At 36.7% G+C, this 23,190-nt stretch overlaps 1 protein-coding gene across 1 annotated transcript; it reads right to left on the bottom strand.

Moving 5' to 3' along the window:
* Positions 1-331: 331 nt before the first annotated feature.
* On the bottom strand, positions 332-23,133 carry LOC132549385 (pre-mRNA 3' end processing protein WDR33-like). The gene is made up of 17 exons (XM_060213312.1): positions 23,022-23,133; positions 21,586-21,832; positions 21,160-21,228; positions 20,680-20,784; positions 18,698-18,793; positions 17,128-17,279; positions 13,732-13,829; positions 11,592-11,718; positions 8,281-8,435; positions 7,088-7,166; positions 6,248-6,358; positions 5,701-5,798; positions 5,074-5,163; positions 2,299-2,658; positions 1,530-1,751; positions 1,361-1,417; positions 332-1,146 (listed from the first exon to the last, which is right to left on the bottom strand). Exons 2-17 carry the CDS (start codon positions 21,811-21,813, stop codon positions 332-334), a joined length of 2,862 nt encoding a protein of 953 aa, XP_060069295.1. The 5' UTR covers positions 21,814-21,832; positions 23,022-23,133.
* Between the last annotated feature and the right edge of the window lie 57 nt (positions 23,134-23,190).

The raw sequence follows: 23,190 nt of genomic DNA, 5'->3' as shown, positions 1-23,190 counted from the left end.
TGAAAATTCAGATGCAATGAATATAAAATGTTTTTTCTCACTTTGATAACTCAAACTTAATTACAAAACTTGATACTTGATAATAACACTGTAGTCAGGTTTAATATCACACATAGAACATCCATACAGTGCATTAACTCCAGTTTTCAGTCTTATCAACACAAACATTTAAAGTCAAATTATTTGAAAACACAGACTGATGAAATTTGAAAAAATAAAACTGAAAAATTCTGCTGCTTTATTTATTAAGGACAAAATGACATTACTCTAGTTGAAAATGATTTTGAAAATAATGATCATTTGAAAATGGACACAAAATTGACATCACCAGTTACCTTCCCCCTCCCCCAAAGCCTCGTCCCCCACCCCAGTCTCCACCCCTATTTGCCCCTCTATGGCCTCCCCTGTCACCTCCTCTTCCTCTGTCACCACCCCTTCCTCTGTCACCCCCTCTTCCTCCCCGACCCCGATTACCTCCCCGACCTGGACTTGAGAAATTACGCCCTCTTTGATTATTTTGACCCCACCCGCCAGACTGGTCTGCTTCCATATCAGAAAGACCTTGGTTTCCTTGCTGCTGTCGGAAATCACCAGGCCCTTCTTCCCAGTGTCTCTTGTTGCTAAAGTTCTCTTGTGACCCCCCAAAATTGTGACCCCCTTCTCCTCTTCGTCCACGCCTGCGGTCATCCTGACCCCTTCCCCTGCCACGGTTCTGAATCATGCCACCTCCGCCTCGATTTTCAAATCTGTCATCATGGTCCATGAAATTGTCATTACCATGGTTACTGAAATTACTGTTACCATGATCACCACCAAAATTTGTGCTTCTGTCATTACCACCTCTCTGTTGCTCCCACTGGTTACCATGAAAACCTCTTGGATTACCACCACGCTGAGTGCCGCCTCCTCTTCGATTAAATGTCTGTCCATCATTAAAATTTGATTTGTGATTATCATTCCGTTGTTGTTGCTGCTGTCGGAAATCCTGATCACCCCTGAAGTCCTGATCATTGCGGAAATCTTGGTCACCTTGAAATTGGTTGTCGTTATGCATGTCATTATTTCCAAAGTTACCCTGGTTTCCACTCTGACCATGATTCCATTGTCCTCGGAAATCTTGATCATTTTGGTGGAATCCCTGACCACCTTTAGAATGAGCAGAATTAACAAATTACTATATGACATTAAAACTTCATTATTTCACTGATCACTCCAGGAGCCATTAATCATCTCATTTGACAAAATATGATTTGTGTTTAGGGAGACACCAGTAAATTCTCTATTATCTATTGCTAGCTAAGGCTCATTTGTTCCTCTTATTTGAGATATACAAGGAAATGTGATATTGGGGATTACTGACCTTGGTTTGGACCTTGCATCCTGTGTGGTCCCGACATTGCCTGAGAGCGCCCACCTCCTACAATACAATCATCATTTTTACAACAATGTCTTCAAAGATTTTAGAAATATTTTCTTTTTATTCATAAAAAATCCCAAAGCAAGACAAGACCACTGTATTGTGTACATACCATGAGGCATGCCCTGCTTCTGCTGTCCTGGTCCCTGCTGTCTCATGCCCTGCCCACCAGGACCTCCTGGGCCCCCAGGACCACCACCTGGACCTTGCTGACCCCATCCGACAGGCTGATTGCCTAGAAGCCCTCTACCTTGCATATTGCCTTGTCCAGGACCCATCATGTTTGGAGCATTGTTCTGGTTTCCTGAACCAAGCATCTGATTAGACTGTATGCCTAGAAACAAACACAAATTTTCATAACAAAACTTCCCCAAGGATACATTATATACCTAGACCTTGTCATGATATATTCTACTGATGTAGAGAATATAAGCATGTAGAAAGTGGAAATCAAAACTGATGCAGTCATGTCAATAACAATGAAAAATACTTTTGAAATTAAGAAATACTTTTAAGTATGAAACATGAATTCTCCTGCTCCCTTTCAGATATTACTATTATTGTTACATGAATTTGCAAACATTGTCAAATGGGACAATTGACCCTTGAACTTAAACTGATGACACTTTAGTATGATAAGGTGTAGAACATAATGTTATGATACTATGTGATAAATATGAACCATATCTGTAGAGAGATTCTCAAGATATGATAATGATTCTGAATGAGATGAGACACGACATGACGAACGGACAAGGGAGTTTTATGTCCTGCCCCCTGCCCCCCCCAAAAATACACACACTAAAAAGAATTTGGACATACATATTCAAATTTCAGCTTAAGTCTATAATGTCCATAGTTCATTGTTTCAAGTAACATACCCTGTTGCATGAGAGGAGGAGGGTTATTGTTGGGTGGGCCATCACCTGGTCCCTGTTGGTTTTCATTTGTCCTTTCCATCTGTTGTTTTCTCCGACGCTCCCTGCGTTTTTCTCTACTCCCACCCCCACCACGATTTGCTCCTTCTCCACCTGTCAATTCTTCTCCCTCCCCATCTGGCACCAGGAGGCCTGTGTGTTTTACCATCCAGGCCTGTTCAAATTCCCAGGGAATTGGACGAGCATAAGGAATTTTCTTCTTAGGTATCTCTCTAAGAAGTTGTTGTTCCCTGAAGTACTGTTCATCTGCTGACCAGTCAAGGCCAGGAATGGACGGCAGTTCCTCTGCACCTACCTCATTTTCTGTAACACATGATTGGTATAGTTACAATACATGTATGTAAGCCTAGTAAAATACTAGCCACAAAACATTACTCAGCTAAAGAGAACTTCTCCTTAGCTTGGTCACCTGAGCATGAGCCTTGTAAGAAAGAGGTGCCAGGTTTAAATCTTACTGGAGGCATTGAAATAAATATGAACTCACTTAAACTCATGTATATGTAGTCACTTATAACACTTAACCTAATGAACATGTAGTCAGTTATAACACTTAACCTAGTGTACATGTAGTCAGTTATAACACTTAACCTAGTGTACATGTAGTCAGTTATAACACTTAACCTCATGTACATGTAGTCAGTTATAACACTTAACCTAGTGTACATGTAGTCAGTTATAACACTTAAACTCATTCTTCATGTTATTGTCATTATTTTTGTATAATGAAACCATTTCGCCCTCTCATCCAGCTACACCATTACATTATAATTTTCAGATATAAAGTGACTTTATTCCTCATAGGGCATGTGTATTTCCTTTAGGGTGGAGAGTATTAAAACATCATGATACTGCATCATTCTCATTGATTTATCAATGTTATATTTTATTAATAAGCTTCATACATCTATAGCTATGTGATATCTGTTTTCTCAATTTTCTATATATCCCCATAGCTTAAAAAATACAGGGAATATTGACTTTTTTTACCTTATATGGCAACACTCTTTCATTACTTATAGTTAACATTATCTCCTTACTATCCCACTAGGCTCCACTCATTTCTTACAGTTTACATTATCTTCTTACAATCCCACTCGGCTCCACTCATTTCCTACAGTTTACATTATCTTCTTACAATCCCACTCGGCTCCACTCATTTCTTACAGTTTACATCACCTTCTTACTATCCCACTAGGCTCCACTCATTTCTTACTGTTTACATTATCTCCTTACTATCCCACTAGGCTCCACTCATTTCTTACTGTTTACATTATCTTCTTACTATCCCACTAGGCTCCACTCATTTCTTACTGTTTACATTATCTTCTTACTATCCCACTAGGCTCCACTCATTTCTTACTGTTTACATTATCTCCTTACTATCACACTAGGCTCCACTCATTTCTTACTGTTTACATTATCTTCTTACTATCACACTAGGCTCCACTCATTTCTTACTGTTTACATTATCTTCTTACTATCACACTAGGCTCCACTCATTTCTTACTGTTTACATTATCTTCTTACTATCACACTAGGCTCCACTCATTTCTTACTGTTTACATTATCTTCTTACTATCACACTAGGCTCCACTCATTTCTTACTGTTTACATTACCTTCTTACTATCACACTAGGCTCCACTCATTTCTTACAGCTAACATTATCTTCTTACTATCCCACTAGGCTCCACTCATTTCTTACAGTTTACATTATCTCCTTACTATCCCACTAGGCTCGACTCATTTCTTACAGTTTACATTTCCTTCTTACTATCCCACTAGGCTCCACTCATTTCTTACTGTTTACATTATCTCCTTACTATCCCACTAGGCTCCACTCATTTCTTACTGTTTACATTATCTCCTTACTATCCCACTAGGCTCCACTCATTTTTTACTGTTTACATTATCTCCTTACTATCCCACTAGGCTCCACTCATTTCTTACAGTTTACATTATCTTCTTACTATCCCACTAGGCTCCACTCACTCATTTCTTACAGTTTACATTATCTCCTTACTATCCCACTAGGCTCGACTCATTTCTTACAGTTTACATTACCTTCTTACTATCCCACTAGGCTCCACTCATTTCTTACTGTTTACATTATCTCCTTACTATCCCACTAGGCTCCACTCATTTCTTACTGTTTACATTATCTTCTTACTATCACACTAGGCTCCACTCATTTCTTACAGCTAACATTATCTTCTTACTATCCCACTAGGCTCCACTCATTTCTTACAGTTTACATTATCTCCTCTTACAATCCCACTATCACACTAGGCTCCACTCATTTCTTACAGTTTACATCACCTTCTTACTATCCCACTAGGCTCCACTCATTTCTTACAGTTTACATTACCTTCTTACTATTCCACTAGGTTCCACTCATTTCTTACTGTTTACATTATCTTCTTACTATCCCACTAGGCTCCACTCATTTCTTACTGTTTACATTATCTCCTTACTATCCCACTAGGCTCCACTCATTTCTTACTGTTTACATTATCTCCTTACTATCCCACTAGGCTCCACTCATTTCTTACTGTTTACATTATCTTCTTACAATCCCACTAGGCTCCACTCATTTCCTACAGTTTACATTATCTTCTTACAATCCCACTCGGCTCCACTCATTTCCTACAGTTTACATTATCTTCTTACAATCCCACTAGGCTCCACTCATTTCCTACAGTTTACATTATGTGATCTACCTTGATTTTTGTTAATCTGTTCATTCATCATTTTGTCAGCAGGAGTTATTCCCATCCCTGGAATGTTGCTCATTCCTGAATTGTCTGGCTCTGTGAAAAAAAAATTCAGTAAATCTTATTAAAATCTTTCAGTGTATACAGGAAAATTGTCTCACTAGTTAAACGTTCACAAATTTTGACTCTATATATCAATAACAAAATGATGTTATTAACTTGATGGTGAATGTTACAAATACAAGTGACAATGAATGCATTATGCTTTTAATCAGCAGAGAATTGAAACACCATGTGAATACACATTTTTGTGAAGACAGCTGGGATCACTTGATTGTTGTCCACTATATAAGAGTACTGCTTGAATTGTTTTCAGCACTATTATGAATATATATATGTACTATAAGTGTGTCAGTGTGACTTGTACATAGTTGTACATAGTGTTAAATGTGGTCTATGTCACTCAGCTGACTGAATCTGCTTCTTTGGCTCAACAGGAAGAGCCCGCCAATTATTGTGCTGGAGACACAGGTTCAAATCCTAGTCAGGCACATTGACAGGAATGTATACGTTCTTTGTTCTTTTAAATATATATATATATATTTATGTTTTTTTTTAATTTAATTTTTTTACCAAATTCAGGCATCTCATGTTCAGATCCTCCTGGTAAGGTGTTTAAGTTGTATTTATCCCTCATTCTGTCTCCAGGGCGATTTCGTGTCCAGAACTTCCTGTTTTCAAAAGAAATTAAATTCTAATGTCAACTGCTTCATGAAACCTAACCTACAAGCTTTTTGATGTAAGTAGAGAAATATTAGATCTTATTTCCTATTATCACTTGTGCAGTCTAGAAGTGGGTTAAAAAATTTTTTAATTTATTTCATATTTTTTCATATTGTATGTTCTATAAATGGTAAGGATGATGTACAATGCCAGATGTAACCATTTCCATTACTTTGGTTGAAGCGAAGATTGATTGAATTTTTCAATGATGCATCAGGAACCAATCATTGAAATAGATTTCACAAATATCTGTCAAAGCGGAATCATTTGGGAGAGTTCCACAGGAAAAGGGCCTTAACTCCATCAAGACTGAAAATAAGTATTAGGTGTGCAGGAACGGACGGTATCACTACAACTTTCAATATCAAATTAACCAGACTACATTATAAAGACCTACGTCGTGTGGTCATTGGATCCGGACACAAGAATATGGCCAAGAGGATGCCAAGCTAAACTCCATACCATGCCCTCATGGGCTTCTTCCATCCCTCCAACCTCTCGATCAGTTCTACAACACAATGAAAGTTAGTCAAATATCAACATGTCAGCATTAAATCCCTGTAAGATATTATCTGTAGGCCCCCTTCCCCACTGGCTTTACAGTCAATGTGGAAATTTTGTGTTTGTTGGGGGTGGGGGTGGGGGTGGAATTTACACTACATACACTGAAGTCATCCAGCTGAATAAATTTCACCCATGTGCATGACTTTGCTAAGAATTACAAACATTTTGAAATATACATTAAATATGCTAAAGTACATTGATCCTGAAAATACATGTGCCTACAATTTGCCAATTGAAATCAAGAAATAAAACACCACACCCCAGAAACAGCTGTTTACAGTACTACAAAACACATGTGTTACATCATACAGTATTGATGCCTTACACATTAACTTGAACTGAGCTGAATATAAATGTGGCATCTTTATAACATATACATCTATCATAGACATCTATGTTTAATTGACATTTGAAATGACATATCTTTATTACTACAGTTCTAAACACCAGCATTCAAATTTATTTAAGAGAAGTACAAATACCATTCAATGACAATTAATTTAAAAGAAGAAAAATAGGAACCTCATCACCATCGACTGAAATCACCTGATTAAAACATTATCAAGTACAGTTAGAGTCTTGTGAATTCAGCGACAGCTTCTATAGGATAAATATAACACTTAGGTATCAAAAGTTACCCATATAAACATAGGCAACTGTGACAAAGACATACCCAACCATCCAGAACATGACAGCTCCATCAGACCCTCCACTCACAAACAGCCCTTCATGTACTGGATGCCAAGCTACCGCTGTGGAGATTAAAGTATTTGTATAAGTGGGATCAAACTCCGAGTGGACACTTTATCAAACAAATTGACTGAATATACAGGTTGTAAATTATCAGACATCTAAATATCTAATATAATTAGTATTGTTTTATTTGTGTTCATAGTCCTCACAATATAAAAAATAATCTATATCAGATTACTAGAAGCTTACACAGGTCTGTTCCATGGTTTGGCACATCTCAATAAGACTGTTAGTAATAGTATGGCCCACCCAGTACTGACCAGCTAATCTCTTACATGAGAATTTAGATATCCCTGTCCATGGAACAGACCCATGTTGGATTATATTTCTCAAAATACTTTTTTTTTAAAAAAAGTAACCAATTGTGCCATGGACAATGTCCCAAGAAATGTACATCGAAATGTAACCAATTTGTGACATGATTACTCAATGTCAATGTTTCCCTAACATCCTTACAGATTTATAGAGTCAACCATTAGTAGGTTTGTTGGATATGGATATTCTAACTGAAGGTAAAAAATAAGAGAAAGAACCGAGCACCTGCCAGAGGTAGAATATCAATTATTCAACATATGTACATATGGTGGACTATTTTTCTCCCTCCTTTTACACAAAAACATTTGACAAAAAATGATACAGATCATACAGATCAAGCAACTGATATGCTGAATACAGCGCGGTATCTCAGTGACATACATATAAAGCCATATTTAAAAAAGATCACAAATACTTAAATAACTTAATCATATACTAATTTATCTTGTTCATGAGATCTGACATCATCATGGCTTAGGTCAATTGAGAATATCCTGTATCCTACAAAGGCAGGAAAGGGAGAGCTATCCCATTCCTAGCAACCACAGAATCATTGTGTGAGGATTAGGAGAAAAAAATCTTTACTGTTAGCACGGAAAAAGAAATGAAAAGATGAGTTCAAAAAACATTTCTATGATTTTTAAAACACAAAACAAACCCCAGATATTCATTCAAGTGCATTTTCAGTATATGTATTAAAATTCTCCAGGTATATGAATGAGTTAATGGATAAGTCATTGATGATAATCTTTCTACTTATCTATCTTCCCACCTGAATTGATAGACATAAACTATTACCTGTAGCTTCCTTTTTGTGTCCTTTAAAGGTCTGGAATTCTTCCTTCATATTGCGGATATCAAAAAGTTTCATCAGGTGGTCCCTAGATGCAGTTAGCAGCCAGTTGCCATTCTGGTTCCACTTCAGGTTCATAACTGTTCCTTTATGTGCATGACTGTAAAAAAAACTCTCTTCGTGGACCAATGACGAAAGAACCAACAGTGTTGTTTTATTTACAGGGATACCAGTAGACTAGAGTGCTGGCAAGAAGCATGAAACTATTGGAAGGTAAATTCAGGGGCCCCAACGGAACTATGTGAATAGCATAAAAAATTAGACTTTTCCATTTAGCTGAGGATACTTAAAATTGTGTTTAAGGCACTGTATAACTTGTTACCAGTACCATCATGCTAGGTAACAGTTTATTTCACAACCTTGGACATTTGACGACATATGACACTATAGCAAATTGCATGCTTAGCCCAGAGATCTAAAGTCTTCAGAACTATAAAATATATAACACTATAGCTGTGTATTTGACCGTGAGATGTAAAGCCTGCAGTTGTATATGTAACCCAGAGATGTAAAGCCTGCAGTTGTATATGTAACCCAGAGATGTAAAGCCTGCAGTTGTATATGTAACCCAGAGATGTAAAGCCTGCAGTTGTATATGTAACCCAGAGATGTAAAGCCTGCAGTTGTATATGTAACCCAGAGATGTAAAGCCTGCAGTTGTATATGTAACCCAGAGATGTAAAGCCTGCAGTTGCATATGTAACCCAGAGACCTAAAGCCTGCAGTACTATGCAATATATGACACTATAGCTGTGTATTTAACCCAGTGATGTAAAGCCTGCAGTTGTATATGTAACCCAGAGATGTAAAGCCTGCAGTTGTATATGTAACCCAGAGATGTAAAGCCTGCAGTTGTATATGTAACCCAGAGATCTAAAGCCTGCAGTTGCATATGTAACCCAGAGATCTAAAGCCTGCAGTACTATGCAATATATGACACTATAGCTGTGTATTTAACCCTGAGATGTAAAGCCTGCAGTTGTATATGTAACCCAGAGATGTAAAGCCTGCAGTTGCATATGTAACCCAGAGATCTAAAGCCTGCAGTACTTTGCAATATATGACACTATAGCTGTGTATTTAACCCAGAGATGTAAAGCCTGCAGTTGTATATGTAACCCAGAGATGTAAAGCCTGCAGTTGTATATGTAACCCAGAGATCTAAAGCCTGCAGTTGTATATGTACCCCATAGATTTTAAGCCTGCAGTTGTATATGTAACCCAGAGATGTACAGCCTGCAGTTGTATATGTAACCCAGAGATCTAAAGCCTGCAGTTGTATATGTACCCCATAGATTTTAAGCCTGCAGTTGTATATGTAACCCAGAGATGTACAGCCTGCAGTTGTATATGTATCCCAGAGATGTAAAGCCTGCAGTTGTATATGTAACCCAGAGATGTAAAGCCTGCAGTTGTATATGTAACCCAGTGATGTAAAGCCTACAGTTGTATATGTAACCCAGAGATGTAAAGCCTGCAGTTGTATATGCACCCCACAGATTTTAAGCCTGCAGCTGTATATGTACCCCAGAGATGTAAAGCCTGCAGTTGTATATGTAACCCAGAGATCTAAAGCCTGCAGTTGTATATGTAACCCAGAGATCTAAAGCCTGCAGTTGTATATGTAACCCAGAGATCTAAAGCTTGAAGTAATGCACAATATATGACAATATAGCTGCGTATTTAACCCAGAGATCTAAAGCCTGCAGTTGTATATGTAATCCTGAAATCTAAAGCCTGCAGTTGTATATGTAACCCAGAGATCTAAAGCCTGCAGTACTATGCAATATATGACACTTTAGCTGTGCATTCAGCCTTGAGATCTAAAACCTGCATCCTTGATACTCCAGGGGTTACAATCACTTTCATTTGTTTCCAGGAGAAAAAAACTGACTAATCACAGGACAAAACGTTCCTTTCGAAGATAACAAAGGAATGACACCCAACTTCACAGCCATTACAATATACCGCTTTGCAACCTCAAGATTTGTTTCACGTTCAACAAAGTATCAAACTATTCCTTGTCTTGTCCACAAGGTGTCACCCATTGAATCTTCAGTTTTGAAAAGAAATGCTACAGAGTTGCAGAGATTGAAAGTGATCATAACCCTAGGATTATCAAGGAGCCTCTAGTACTAAACAACTATCTTTGTGGTTTTAGCCCTGAACCTTGTGGTCTTCAACACTCTAAGACACTCTGTATTAAACGCAGCAATCCTGGCATTTTATAGCACTCCATTAGCTAGTATTTGACAAGGTCAATTCATGTTTTAATGTCATTTAGGCTTTGTGAATTAGTTCATCGGGATGGCCTCTACCTTGTGATTCTCATCCTCTTTTATAGTTCACAATAATATCTAACCCCGACCTCAAATCCAGAGACAATCGCTTTTGGTGAATTCTCTTTGCTATATGATGTTAAGAAATCATTTACCAGTTGAGATGTAGAAAATGTGACCTAGATACATTTGACCTTGGCCTTTAGTAACCCCTTCTCATTTGATTTTGTAAACTTTCCTTCATGTCATAAAATAAACTTACCAGTGAAAAAAATCTTAATTTGATTTGATAAGTGAACTTAACATTATGTCATAAAGACTTCGTATTTGATTCTGCTCATACTTGCTTCATGATGTCCGAACAAAATATTTGCTTCGTAAATAAATCTCGATATTTAGTAATGCAACTTCTCCTTTTATTCTTGTCAACTTTGTTTGAACAACTTCGTAACAATGTTTCTAACAGTTAAAAAATTACTTTTCATGATTTCAGATAATTTTGCTTCATAATGTTAAAAAAGGATAATTCTATGCAACACCATATACAATACATCATTTGACATTATATTCCAACTTTATTCTAAGAGCAGTGACTTATACCTTAGGAAATTTTTAACTATCACACACCTGTGTATAATCATGGGAAATTTCAGAATATCTGCTACATCATATCATACACTTTGGCATCAAGGGTATTTGGATATGCTTGTGAAAAAGGAATACTCAAAACAAATTTCCCTCCAGTTCTCTACGAGATATTTCCTTGTTGCAGCACTTCATATGAATGCAATGTTGGCCCTAACCTATGATATCCTTCTTTAGTACCATCTTTTCAAACTCATTGTTCTCTTTAGGTACAGACTCTGAACTGAAATCTGATAAGTTTGAAGCACTATCAGTTTCAGTAAAATTAAACAGGACTACTGAAAGCAGGGTTTAAATAACTTTGGCTGTATTTGATGTAAATGACTACATACATGGTGGCTAGACTGGATCCAGACTTTGGGTCCCATAATTTGAGAGGCTGCTGGTTGTCCTTGCTACCAGAGGCAATCAGGCATTTCTGGGGGTGCCAGTCCACACACTTGACATCTGCTCCGTGACCTAGGGATAGCAATAGGGCATGTGGTCTAGCTTACAGGTGGGCATTGCTCCATATATTTTCTTCCACGTTTGGCTCTTCTTGTTAGCTTTTTGGATCAACATCTAGACTTGTCATTTTATTAATGTTTAATGACTATTAATTAATCAGAAATATATTACATGACTGTGTGTGACACGACATATCCCCCAAACATAACAAGTCTTTCAATTTTTACAATTTCGTTCACTACATATTAATAGTACTCAAACAACTCTCTTCGTTTTTTGTCGTTAGACATAAGAAAAGTATGGATTACTGTCCCTTCATAGAAATACAGTTTCCCACCAAAGTTTTTAATACTTGACCTTTTAAGTTCATTACTTCTGTTCATAACAGAAAAAAGTTTGCAGATTATAAAAGTAACAGAGGTCATCAACTATTTCAATGACTCCGCTAGGATTCGAACCTATGACCTCTGGCTTACTAGGAGATCAGTTCTCTCTCGCCAAGTGGTATATTGCAGGCTATGTATACTTACATATGAAATCAATGTTTCCCTAACATAAAAGTTCAAGCGTATTAGTGAACACAAAATATTTCTTCATAAGCACGGACATTTGAGCAGAGGAATCATAACCTTGAAAAATTCACAACACTAAGTTAGATCTTGGTTTCACAAAAGGGGGGCAAATGTTGTATAACCCATGTAGCTTGTGCCCACTATCCCAATTTTTCATGCACATGTATCGTAATAACTGTAATTAGAGTTGGAGGACATGAAATCTGCCAAATGTTAAAACCTGTCCTGTATATATACATAGAATTACTTCTCTTCACAAGAATTTGCTTTTTTTTCTTCTTTTCTTCTAATTCTAAAATGGACATGACCAGTCAAGTACACATATTCACAGAGAGGCTTGGTGACTAGTACTGAGGGAATCTATATCAAGTGTTACCCAGAAGTTTCTCCATGAACACTTAGTTTCTTGTTAAACAGAACTAAGAAATACAGCAAGTCTTGCATTGCCAGTAAAAAATCATTTTGATATCATATGTTATTAGATTATGTTTGGATTCCACTAGACATATCTACACCGGAGGAATCTAACTTAACACTTGATCTACAGTTTCCACAACAAAGTAATACAACGTACACCACTGATATAAGAGTCTATATGAAAATATCCTGGTTATACATTCAACCATCAAAGTTCACACTTTCCAGAGATGATAATTTAGATAATTTGTTATTTAGGAAAGGTATGCAACAATTAAATTGTATCTCAAGTTTTGCTATGACAAATGTATTTTTTTTGTTATTACTTTCTAACCCTAATCCTTTCTACAGAAAGTTTTACCTTGTAGATTGAAATAGAAAATGTTTTTTCCGGTCTAGTGTTTTTTGCTTTGTCCCTATTATACCTTCTTATCAAAGCAATAACCTTACTGGGCATCATTTTCATTCATGAGGCAAGTCTTCAATAATTAAGCTGAATCTCGGTATCAATATATAATGGTTGTCAGCAAATCAGTTGGATGTTTCGTTACACTTTCAAAGTCTTTCTGATTTCACTATATCTAATAGAAGTCACGATTGTTCATGGCTACTGCAAACCCCAAGTGCTGCCTATAGTCACAAACATTTCAGTAAAGATCGAGGAACGATAGTCTAAATGATTGTATTGCAGAATTCTGTTCCTGGAACAATCTAAATTATATATTACTACAACAGCATTCTGACTAATGGCATTGCACGTCAACCAGCTATGAGGCGTCTTCTCTATTCAAAATTATTGTAAGAATCATTTTGCCTGAAATTTTGTTACCCATGAAGGGGTAATCTTTGTCGAAAAGACAAGTGAATAACCCTATTGTGGAAATACACAAACATACAGATAAAGAGTTCTAAATACCTCCTCCTAGTTGTAATGGTTAAACAAGATACGTCAGCAGTTGGTTTGGACGAGTTGTTTCGCAGCAGATTATCACTCCTAACGTCTCATGATGATGTTTCTATCTTCCAATAGACCTACCTCTCAAAATTTTTTCTTCATGACATTTCAAAAAATCCCATATTCGGACTGTTCCATCGTCTGAGCAAGTCGCAAATTTATTATCCGTTGGACAAAAACTGTGCAGAAAAAAGTAAACAAACAACATATGCAAATATTAATAACATAAGCATATTTATTGCAAAAAGAAGATAAAAAAATTGTGTCAAAAAAAAAAACAAAAAAACATACATACAGGAACTCCTTATCTTCAATCAGAAATACTGGAAAATAGGCAAGAATGCCTTTGATTAAGATTGCATGAGCAGGATGTCTTTATTGGTCAAAGATCTGAAAGGACCACATCATCACCTGGGCCAAAAAGTAAATGGATGTAGCCAGTACCAAACTTATAGGAGACTAACAATTAGATCAAGAACTCGGTATAAAGCAACTATCATTTTACTGTCAGTTCAAAGATATAAATCCATGTACACATGCTATTGGGCTGAAGCCTTTATTGAAAAATTCTGGAAAGTTTTCTATAAATTGTGATTGTGATGAAATCCTCAAGTATGATGCTGGTAAGATGATGATTAGGGCTAGAAGCCTTTATTCAAAAAATGTAAAAAAAAAATCGGGCAAAAGCCTTTATTGAAAATTCTTCGATATTACATAGACAGCTAATGGCAAATCTTCAAAGCAGGGTGCTTAAATATTGATTTGTGGAGGAGCTGAGCTCTTTGGCTTAATGTAACATTTTGTTTATGTTAGCAGTCTAAATAAATAAATATGTCCATCTGGGCCAGTGCCTTTATTGATAAATCTTGAATTCCAATTAGAGCATAAGCTGCAAACAGTTTGGGCTAGCGCCTTTATTGAAAATCAATCAAAAAGTTGATGTTAGAAACAACACTGAGAACTCTTAATGTATCCTTGTAGGGCTAAGAGCCTTTATTCAGAAGAAATCTAGTAAAGGTTTGGGCCGCAGCCTTTATTGAAAGTTATTCAATCACAATTAAAAACATTGCAATTGATCACTAAATGTATTGTTGCAGGGCCAGAAGCCTTTATTCAGACTTAGATGCAATATGTTTGGGCTAATGCCTTTATTAAAAATACTGACTCGCACACAATAAATGGAAACAAGGAATGACATCTCAAAAATTCTAGATCAAAGACAGTAAAATGTCTAAAGTTAAAAATGTGTTGGGCTAAATGCCTTTATTGAATCCTTAAAAATGATTATGTATTTGTTGAAAGATGCAGAAGTTATTTCAAACTTTCTTTAACAATAGAAACCATTCAGGGAAAGTAAGCTAAGCTGATGAACCACCACAAGATCCACTGTACAGATTTCACATAATTACAAATATCTCGAATCCAAGACCACATCGTTTTAGAGAAAATGAGAGGGATAAGCAGTCTTTCAAATGGATAAATATCCTTTTTTAAATTGCTTTGTTTAAAAAAAAAATCTTCCTAACAGGATGTCTTAAAAAAGTTTTAAAATTAGTTTGCATGAGCAAGATACAGTGAAACAAAAACAAAAAAAATAGATATTGGAATTGCATTATCATACACTGACTGATGTCATACTTAAATAACGATATTTGTTTTTCTTTTCATTAATATTGATTTATTAAAGAACAGGTCCTTTTAAATCTAATATCAAAAACCTATTCTCAAACTGATTTGAAATTGAAGGTTTCAGAAAAATATCTGTCAAATCAGTAATTAGTCCTGAAAAGCTAAACCAACGTATATATATATGTACTCAAGAAATGCAGGGTGAACTTTGAAAATGATTCTAGGCAAGACGTCAAGTATAATGTTCAATATTTTCGATTAAAAATGAGGATAAATCCATACACAACAAACTGCGAAGTCAACAATTTGTACCTGGCAAGTGATTTAGGAGTAATTGAAGGGAATGGAAAGAGAACTCTGGGCCCACAAGTGCTCAATTGGGGATAGGTCGGGGCTGTATAGCAGCCAGTCCAGTGGGTGGATATTTTTGTTAGTGAGAAAGTCGGAACAGATCCTCCCTACATGAGGCGAGCATTTTCCTGCTAGAATACAAGGTTGTTTTAATGCAATAATGGGACAACATAAGGTCAGAAGATCTCATGTCTATACCTAGCGGCAGTTAAATTATCTGCTACCACAATCAATGGTGATTTAACTCCATTTGAGATTCCTCCCCACAGCATAACTGATCCACCCCTAAACCTATCCATCTCTACTACGCAGCAGACTGCAAAACGTTCTACATGATGTCGGTATACACGACATCGAACATCCGCTGGAAACAGGGTGAACCAGGACTCAGTTAACAAGACCCACCTCCACTGCCTCAATGGGAATATTATTGGGGCATGTGCCACAACCCAAGCCATACGACGCTGGTGACAAGCAGGGGTAAGGTGCAGACCTACAATCGAGTGATATGCCTAAAGAACAGCTTCCTACAATCGTTTCCTTACAGTTTTTGCATGGATAGGATGGTTATGGGTACTTATTGTATGAAGGACAGATTCAGTTTCAGTAAGGTGCAAATGTCTTGATCCCTCTTAACTTCTGTCAGCCCTTTCATTGTTTCATGCTATCAGAAATTAATCAAAATATTGGAAAATGATGTGTCTCTATGAAGACTACTAATGGTATGACAAGCAGTGTTACTCAATGCCATAACACTGCTGTGTATGAGATTTTCCCGTTTCGTGCTTTTCCCTGAAGACATTTAATTCAATAATGCAACATTCAATACAGGACCATGTGCACTGTAACCTAGAGAGTTGATCAACAAATTTTCTTTGTTTTTGAACATAATCGCAAAATATTACAAATAATGTCACCCTGCTCTTTATCTCTCGAGTATATTTATATATACATATAGAGAATATATAACTATATACTGAAGTCAATATCAAAAAATAAATCTGATTCAATATCTGACCTAATTTGAGAGTTGACCACTGACTAAAACTTTGTAAGCACCAATCTTTCAGATGAAAAATTGAGTTTAATAAAGGGTAAAAGACGAATTCTAAACTGTGATTCAACAGAATACTATGGTTTAGGTGTTCAGTTTTTATGGATATGCAAATAATGTCCCAATAATCTGTTTGAAAGCATGTTGTTAGAACTAGCTTTGAGAAAAAATGAGGCAAAACAATTTCCTTAAATATACTATAAATGTGGTAATCCCTATGTTTGTCTAATAGTAGATTTTGATATAAATATTTTGTTATTACTGACACCAGAGACATGTAGGAACTATGATATCGAACATAAGAGAATATTAGTTGGTCTTCGGAAAAAGCAACTATGCAAGAGTTTAGACGAGCACGCAGCAATGGCGTAGCTAGAATGCTTGTTGTGACCCGAAGTAAAAGGCGGGCCAAGTAAACATAACAGTCCCGCACAGAAGCCCACCTTATCCCGCGCACCGGCTCCTTGTGACCCTGGTACATCTTCACATTATTCATGTTGGTCTGCCAGTACTTGATAAAGCCGGAGTGGTCTGCTGTCACCATCCACTGGTCATTGTGGCTCCATTGCATGGCTCTTACTGATGTGTCATGGGCCTGTAAATGAAATAAATTTTCATTTTAATTTCTCAAAGTCAAGTCCTGATGTTACAGTTGTGTGTTACTTTCCAGTCTGAACTAATTTAACGAGAAGCCTAGCAACCTTGACGGTCATTTGAGATAAGCAATACTGAGCATAAAGGTTAAAGGATAGCTTTCAAATGTCATAAAAAAGAAATTGTGACATTGAATAGAGTAAGCCTGTGTCAATACAAGCATACCATCCAAACTGTCATCCTATCCTAATAATTCCATTGGGAAATACCAGGTAAACAATGTTATGCTCAAAAATGCTATTTTTCAATGAATATTACAGTAAACTTAACTTCCTCCCCAGGAAGAAAAGTGATATCCATTTTGATAATTAAAGCACCTTCAGATGCTACCATCCATACAGAGCTTTTGATTCTAACATACCTAGGTATTGAGAAGAATATTTTTGAAATTTAAGTCAATTTGACCCCTTTTGAACTGCCCACCAGCAACTTTGGGTTAGCCAGGATCAATATGGGCATGCAATATAGCCATCATCCCTCCCTAATAATTCTCACCAAGTTCGAAATATTTCCAATGGAAATTCAACAAATTATATTCCAGAATCTATTTTCCTATATAAACTATAGTAAACATTACCCTCCTCCCCGTGGAGGGAAACGTGGAGCCCTGGGTTCATCAAAATCACATTTTCGTAAAGCATGTTTAGATGCTTACATCCATAAAGAGTATTTGATTCTACCATATCTGGGTGTGGAGAAGAAGATTTTTTTAAATCCAAGTCAATTTGACACCGCCCCTCAGGCCCCTAGGGTAGGGACTGTATAATTCACTATTTGGTTCATCTCAAACTAAGGAAGATTTATGCAAAATTTTATTGAAATTGGTTCAGGGGTTTTTGAGAAGAAGTTGAAAATGTTGAATTGTTTAAGAATGCACAGCACAGGACAAAGGTGATCACGATAGGGCACTATGAGACTTCTCAGATGACCTAAAAATATAATTTAGTCTGGAAAAAGCAACTATACAAGAGTTTAGAAGAGCATGCTGCAATGGCGTGTTAGTAAAACTTCAGTAATCCTCGAGCTTCTCTTCATAGGAAAATATCTACAGTCAATTTGAAATTAAAATATGCATGTTTCTGGAAGCTTTGAATCTGCACACAAGAAATTTCCTGAATGGATTATTGAAAATCGCTAAAACATCTTTGTAGTCAGTATGATTGTTACTAATTTAAAGGATATTTAAAATGAAAGACCATTATGGATCATTCCTGAACTCTAGCAATTCCAGTGTGAATACTTTTCTTTACAGTTAGAAATTACAGTTCATTTCCTTTTGTTACTTTATCCAGGAATTTTATATGAATCTAGATCATTTTTATCGTACATCACACCATAATTTATCATCAATCTTGTTACCTGCAAAATAGTTTCAAAGTTAAAAGTCAGACCGTTCCACAAAGTGAACTCTCCACTTGATGCTCCCGTCACTAACCGCCTGCCCTCTGGTGTCCACTACAGAAATATAAAAGCTTTCAGTCAGATTTGCAATGTTGAAGAAATCAAAAGCTGTTGTTAATGTATTTCTTTTCGACGAAAAGTAGAAAATGTACATGTACATATATGAAATCCAGTAAAACAAGACCCCAATCCTTATCTAGTGTAATATAGCGGAACACCCACCATGATTCTATAGGGGACTCATAAATGTCTTCAGAGAGTGGATTTACATTTTGGAGAATTCTGTGTCCAAAGTGTTGTAATTCTGAGCTTTTATCAATATATATATTTATATACTCAAGGGATAAAGAAACCCAGGGTAAACTTTGAAGATGATTCTAGGCAAGATGTCGAGTAAAATGTTCAATATTTTAAAGTAAGAATGCAGATTAATCCATACAGAACAAACTACAAAATCAACAATTTGTATCTGGTAAGTGATTTATGAGTAATTTTAGGGAATTGAAAGAGAACTCTGTAATCTGAAATTGAAATGGACTGATTGTGGGAGCTGGCTAGTCAATTCCAGGTTTGTCCCCCATTTGCTCTATCCACAGCTCTATTTTTTTTTACCTAGATATGGAGTTCATGTGCGAGTTTATCTTCCTCATTGGAATGTTGGCTCATTCTTCCAAGAAGGTTGCTCTCAGTTTAGCCAGAGTAACAGGGGGAGGCTGGCATTGTTGAACCTGTCTACCACCTTGTGCAACTAGTGCTCAATAGGGGATAGGTTGGGGCTGTATGGTGGCCAGTCCAGTGGGTGGATATTGTTGTTAGTGAGAAAGTCGTGACAGATCTTCCCTACATGGGGCCAAGGAATGTCAGGTTTGTTTTGCTGCAATAACGGGACAACATGGGGTTGGGGGATCTCATCTCTATACCTTGCAGCAGTTAAATTACCCACTACCAAAACCAGTGGTGATTTAACTCAATGTGAGATTCCTCTCCACATCAGAACTGATCCATCCCAAAAACTTATCCATCTCTACTACACAGCAGTCACCAAACATTCTCCACGATGTCAGTATAAACGATAACAAATGTCTGCTGGAAACAGAGTGAACCAGGACTCATCAGTCAACAAGACCCGCCTCCAATGCCTCAATAGGAATATTCTGAGGATATGTGCCACAACCCAAGCCATACAACGCTGGCAACGAGCAGGGGTAAGGTGCAGATCTACAAATGGGTGATATGCCCACAGACCAACTTCCCACAATTGGTTCCTTACAGTTTTTGCATGGATAGGATGGTTACGAGCACCTATGGTATGCAGGACAGATTCAGTGGCAGTAAGGTGCCGATCGTGCCAATGTGCAATAAATAATAAAGCTGTCCTGACATTGACATCACGCGCAGACGCCCAGGTCTTGGTCTGTCAGCAACCCACCCTGTTTCCTGTAGACGTCTAACAAGACCTTCTGTTGTGCAAATATGGTCACCGAAATGTCTGGCAACCTGTATTTGCCATTGACCTTGAATAATCATCGCAATGGCCTGATTCCTCTGAACTTCTGTCAGTCCTGCCATTGTTTAATGATTTAAGAAATTAATCAAAATATCGGAAAATGATGTGTCTCAATGAAGACTACTTAATGGTATGATGAGCAGTGTAACTCTATGTCACAACACTGCTGCGTGCGAGATTTTCCCGTTTCGTGCTTTACCTTGAAGACATCACCTTGCAATACAATAATGCAACATTTGATACAGGACCATGAGCACTGTAACACTAGTTGTTTGACTGATTTTCATTGTTTTGAACGCATTCACAAAGATTTTGCAAATAATGTCACCCTGCATTTCTTTATCCCTTGATTATATTTTTTTTTTTCAAATTAACACTGTAAAATCGGTGTCAAACCAGAAAAGATAGATTTTAATAGTTTGATTACACTTACTGCTAAACAAAAGATAGGACATCGGAATTTATTTGTTGAAGTACGAATGAACTTGGTGGTTACACAGTTCATAGGATTGTCCTTCATATGCAAAGGTGGTGTCAGCTGAAACAGAAACAAGGCATGTTTGTATAACCAAATCAATAAAAAGAAGCTACAACATACTGGCTGTGTATTGTTACCTTTCAGAGTTTATGTATAAAAAGGGGTTGTAACACTCATCAAGTTCCGGAAATGTTACAACATTCAGTACAGATTAAAATGGAACAAATTTTATGATTAGTTCATATACTGAATGTTGAAAGGAAATCTATTTTGAGCTTTACATTTAGTATATCTAATAACTGATACAGATGTATTTGTTTATTATGAAATATTCTGCCAGGATGGCCAATAGTGATTCTGTTACCTCAATCTGATACAGATGTATTTGTTTATTATGAAATACTCTGCCAGGATGGCCAATAGTGATTCTGTTACCTCAATCTGATACAGAGACTCTGGTTGAAGAGCTCGTCTATCTCTGTGATCACGCTGCCATATCCTATCCTGTTGAAAAATTCATATCAAAAGAGGTAAGATTATCTACAAGTTGTAATTCAAATGCTTGTTCAGAGCTGTCCCTGGTTATATATACCAAGTTGTTTAAAAGGAAAACTATGGCATTTAAAAGACAGCATTACTCAAATATTTCAATAGTTTGTCTACTTGTAATTTATATCAAGCAAAATCTAAATGAATTAAAATGTCTTACTTAAAAGCAAACATGGCAATTCAAAATCACAATGAATTATTGATAATTATAGGGTTGCCGAGATTAAAGTCTTGGCTCATGTAACATTATATGATTTCAAAGGGCAGGATTATTGTATGTCTACTCAAATGCTTCTTCCTAAAGATTTATACCTGTAGATAATTTATCACTGAAGAATTATAATCTATAGTTTTTCTGTGGACTGCCTTTCGCATACGTTTCCCATCAAACATGACTGCTTGTCCCATAGCTCCTCCAGAATCGCCTCCACCTGGTTGACCTGCCCCACGGCCAAATCCTCCCCTGCCATATCCTCGTCCCATTCGCTGCCCACCATACCTTGGGGCATCCATTTGTGCAGTTGCTATACCACCATCCATTCTCAAATATTTATGTGATCTAAAAAGAAGCAGAAATCAATTGAAAATTCAGTCAATGCAGATTCAAATCTTCAAATCAGAGAGGTTTCTGACAATCTATCCACCATTCAATTTTGGTCTTGGTTGCTGTTCATATCAAGACAAAAATAAAACTGCAAGCAGATGATCAGAACCCTCCTGAATTGTTTAATAAATCAATAAATGATGAACAAAACTATTCACATCATGGGACAATTACCAATTTTTTAGTCAGAAAATAAATATATTCTTTTCAAAAGATTAATCATACTTTCTGTTTAGTATCACTCTTTTACTGACAAAATCTCTGGAAATACTATGACTTTGCATTGAACATGTAAGGTATTTAGACAACCTTTACTAGACAAATGGAAACTTTCCTTAATGGGACTATCAATGTGACAAATTGAAAAAAACGATTACAATGAAAAATGAGCTTAAACTATTGTTGATAAAAACCTTCCTTTACATTCTAATAAATAATATTCTCTACCCAATGAATGTAAATAAGCTTTGTTCAAATATCAATTAAGATTGTCACGTTTCGTAGTCTTATCTATGTTGTGACCTTTTTTTAACAAGCTAACTTATGACTTTGACACAAGAGACTCAAGTCAGTTATCCCCGTCACAAATTAAGTAAATGCTTGCATACAAACGTCAGGTATTATTTTAGATTTGTTCACATGTCAATGTTGTCTGCCCCGTTCCAATGTTCCACCTAATACGTGGGAGCGTGGATAATGCAGTTGTATTCCTAATGAATGGCTGAAAATTTTACGAATCCAAAATTGACGCCAAATTTGTGCAATGTGACGATTTGCCACCCTGAAGAACATAGACTAGTTAATAGTCCGTCGTCTGGTTTCTGTAAACTTATTGGAACTTTCCAGTTTTAATACTCGAGTAACATATTACAAGTGTAACCAGGCCAATATCAACAAGCCGTTTTGTGATAAAGAAAATGAATCAAAACCTATATCCCCATACCCTAGAAAATACTTAAAAGTTCTTGGAATACTTTAAGAGTTGAAATTCAAGTGGCAAAGCTTCTGTGATATGATCATGATTGACATGCAATCGAAATTGTTACTCCATGTTCCGCAGATGCACATAGCCGCCACATTTGCAATGTCGCAAATAACCGACATGTAGTCATATACAACAAGGTTTTCGCCTCCAGTTCCTTACCAATGCCCTTAAAAGGCGTTTCAGTTTTGTATTACACCACCATAGACATTATTTATAAGTGTCATGATTTCATCCGAAGCTACTAGGCCTAACAGTGAAAGTTTAATTTAGCACAAGTCGCATGCTGACTGAAAAATGGCGGACTCGTTGGGAAATGTTATTTAGCGGA

This window comes from Ylistrum balloti, unplaced genomic scaffold, assembly GCF_031769215.1.
Source record: "Ylistrum balloti isolate Yb309-2 unplaced genomic scaffold, AGI_CSIRO_Ybal_v1 Utg370056, whole genome shotgun sequence".
NCBI lineage: Eukaryota > Metazoa > Mollusca > Bivalvia > Pectinida > Pectinidae > Ylistrum > Ylistrum balloti.
This window is presented reverse-complemented; position numbering and strand designations above follow the sequence as displayed.

Excerpts from the sequence above, each read along its gene's own strand:
- LOC132549385 (XM_060213312.1), bottom strand. The coding sequence starts at position 21,813 with ATGGATGGTGGTATAGCAACTGCACAAATGGATGCCCCAAGGTATGGT. Across the intron at positions 7,167-8,280 it reads ACACAAAAAGGAAGCTACAG|CGGTAGCTTGGCATCCAGTA; the intron begins GTAATAGTTTAT and ends TAATCTCCACAG. Across the intron at positions 6,359-7,087 it reads GTCATGTTCTGGATGGTTGG|AACTGATCGAGAGGTTGGAG; the intron begins GTATGTCTTTGT and ends ATTGTGTTGTAG.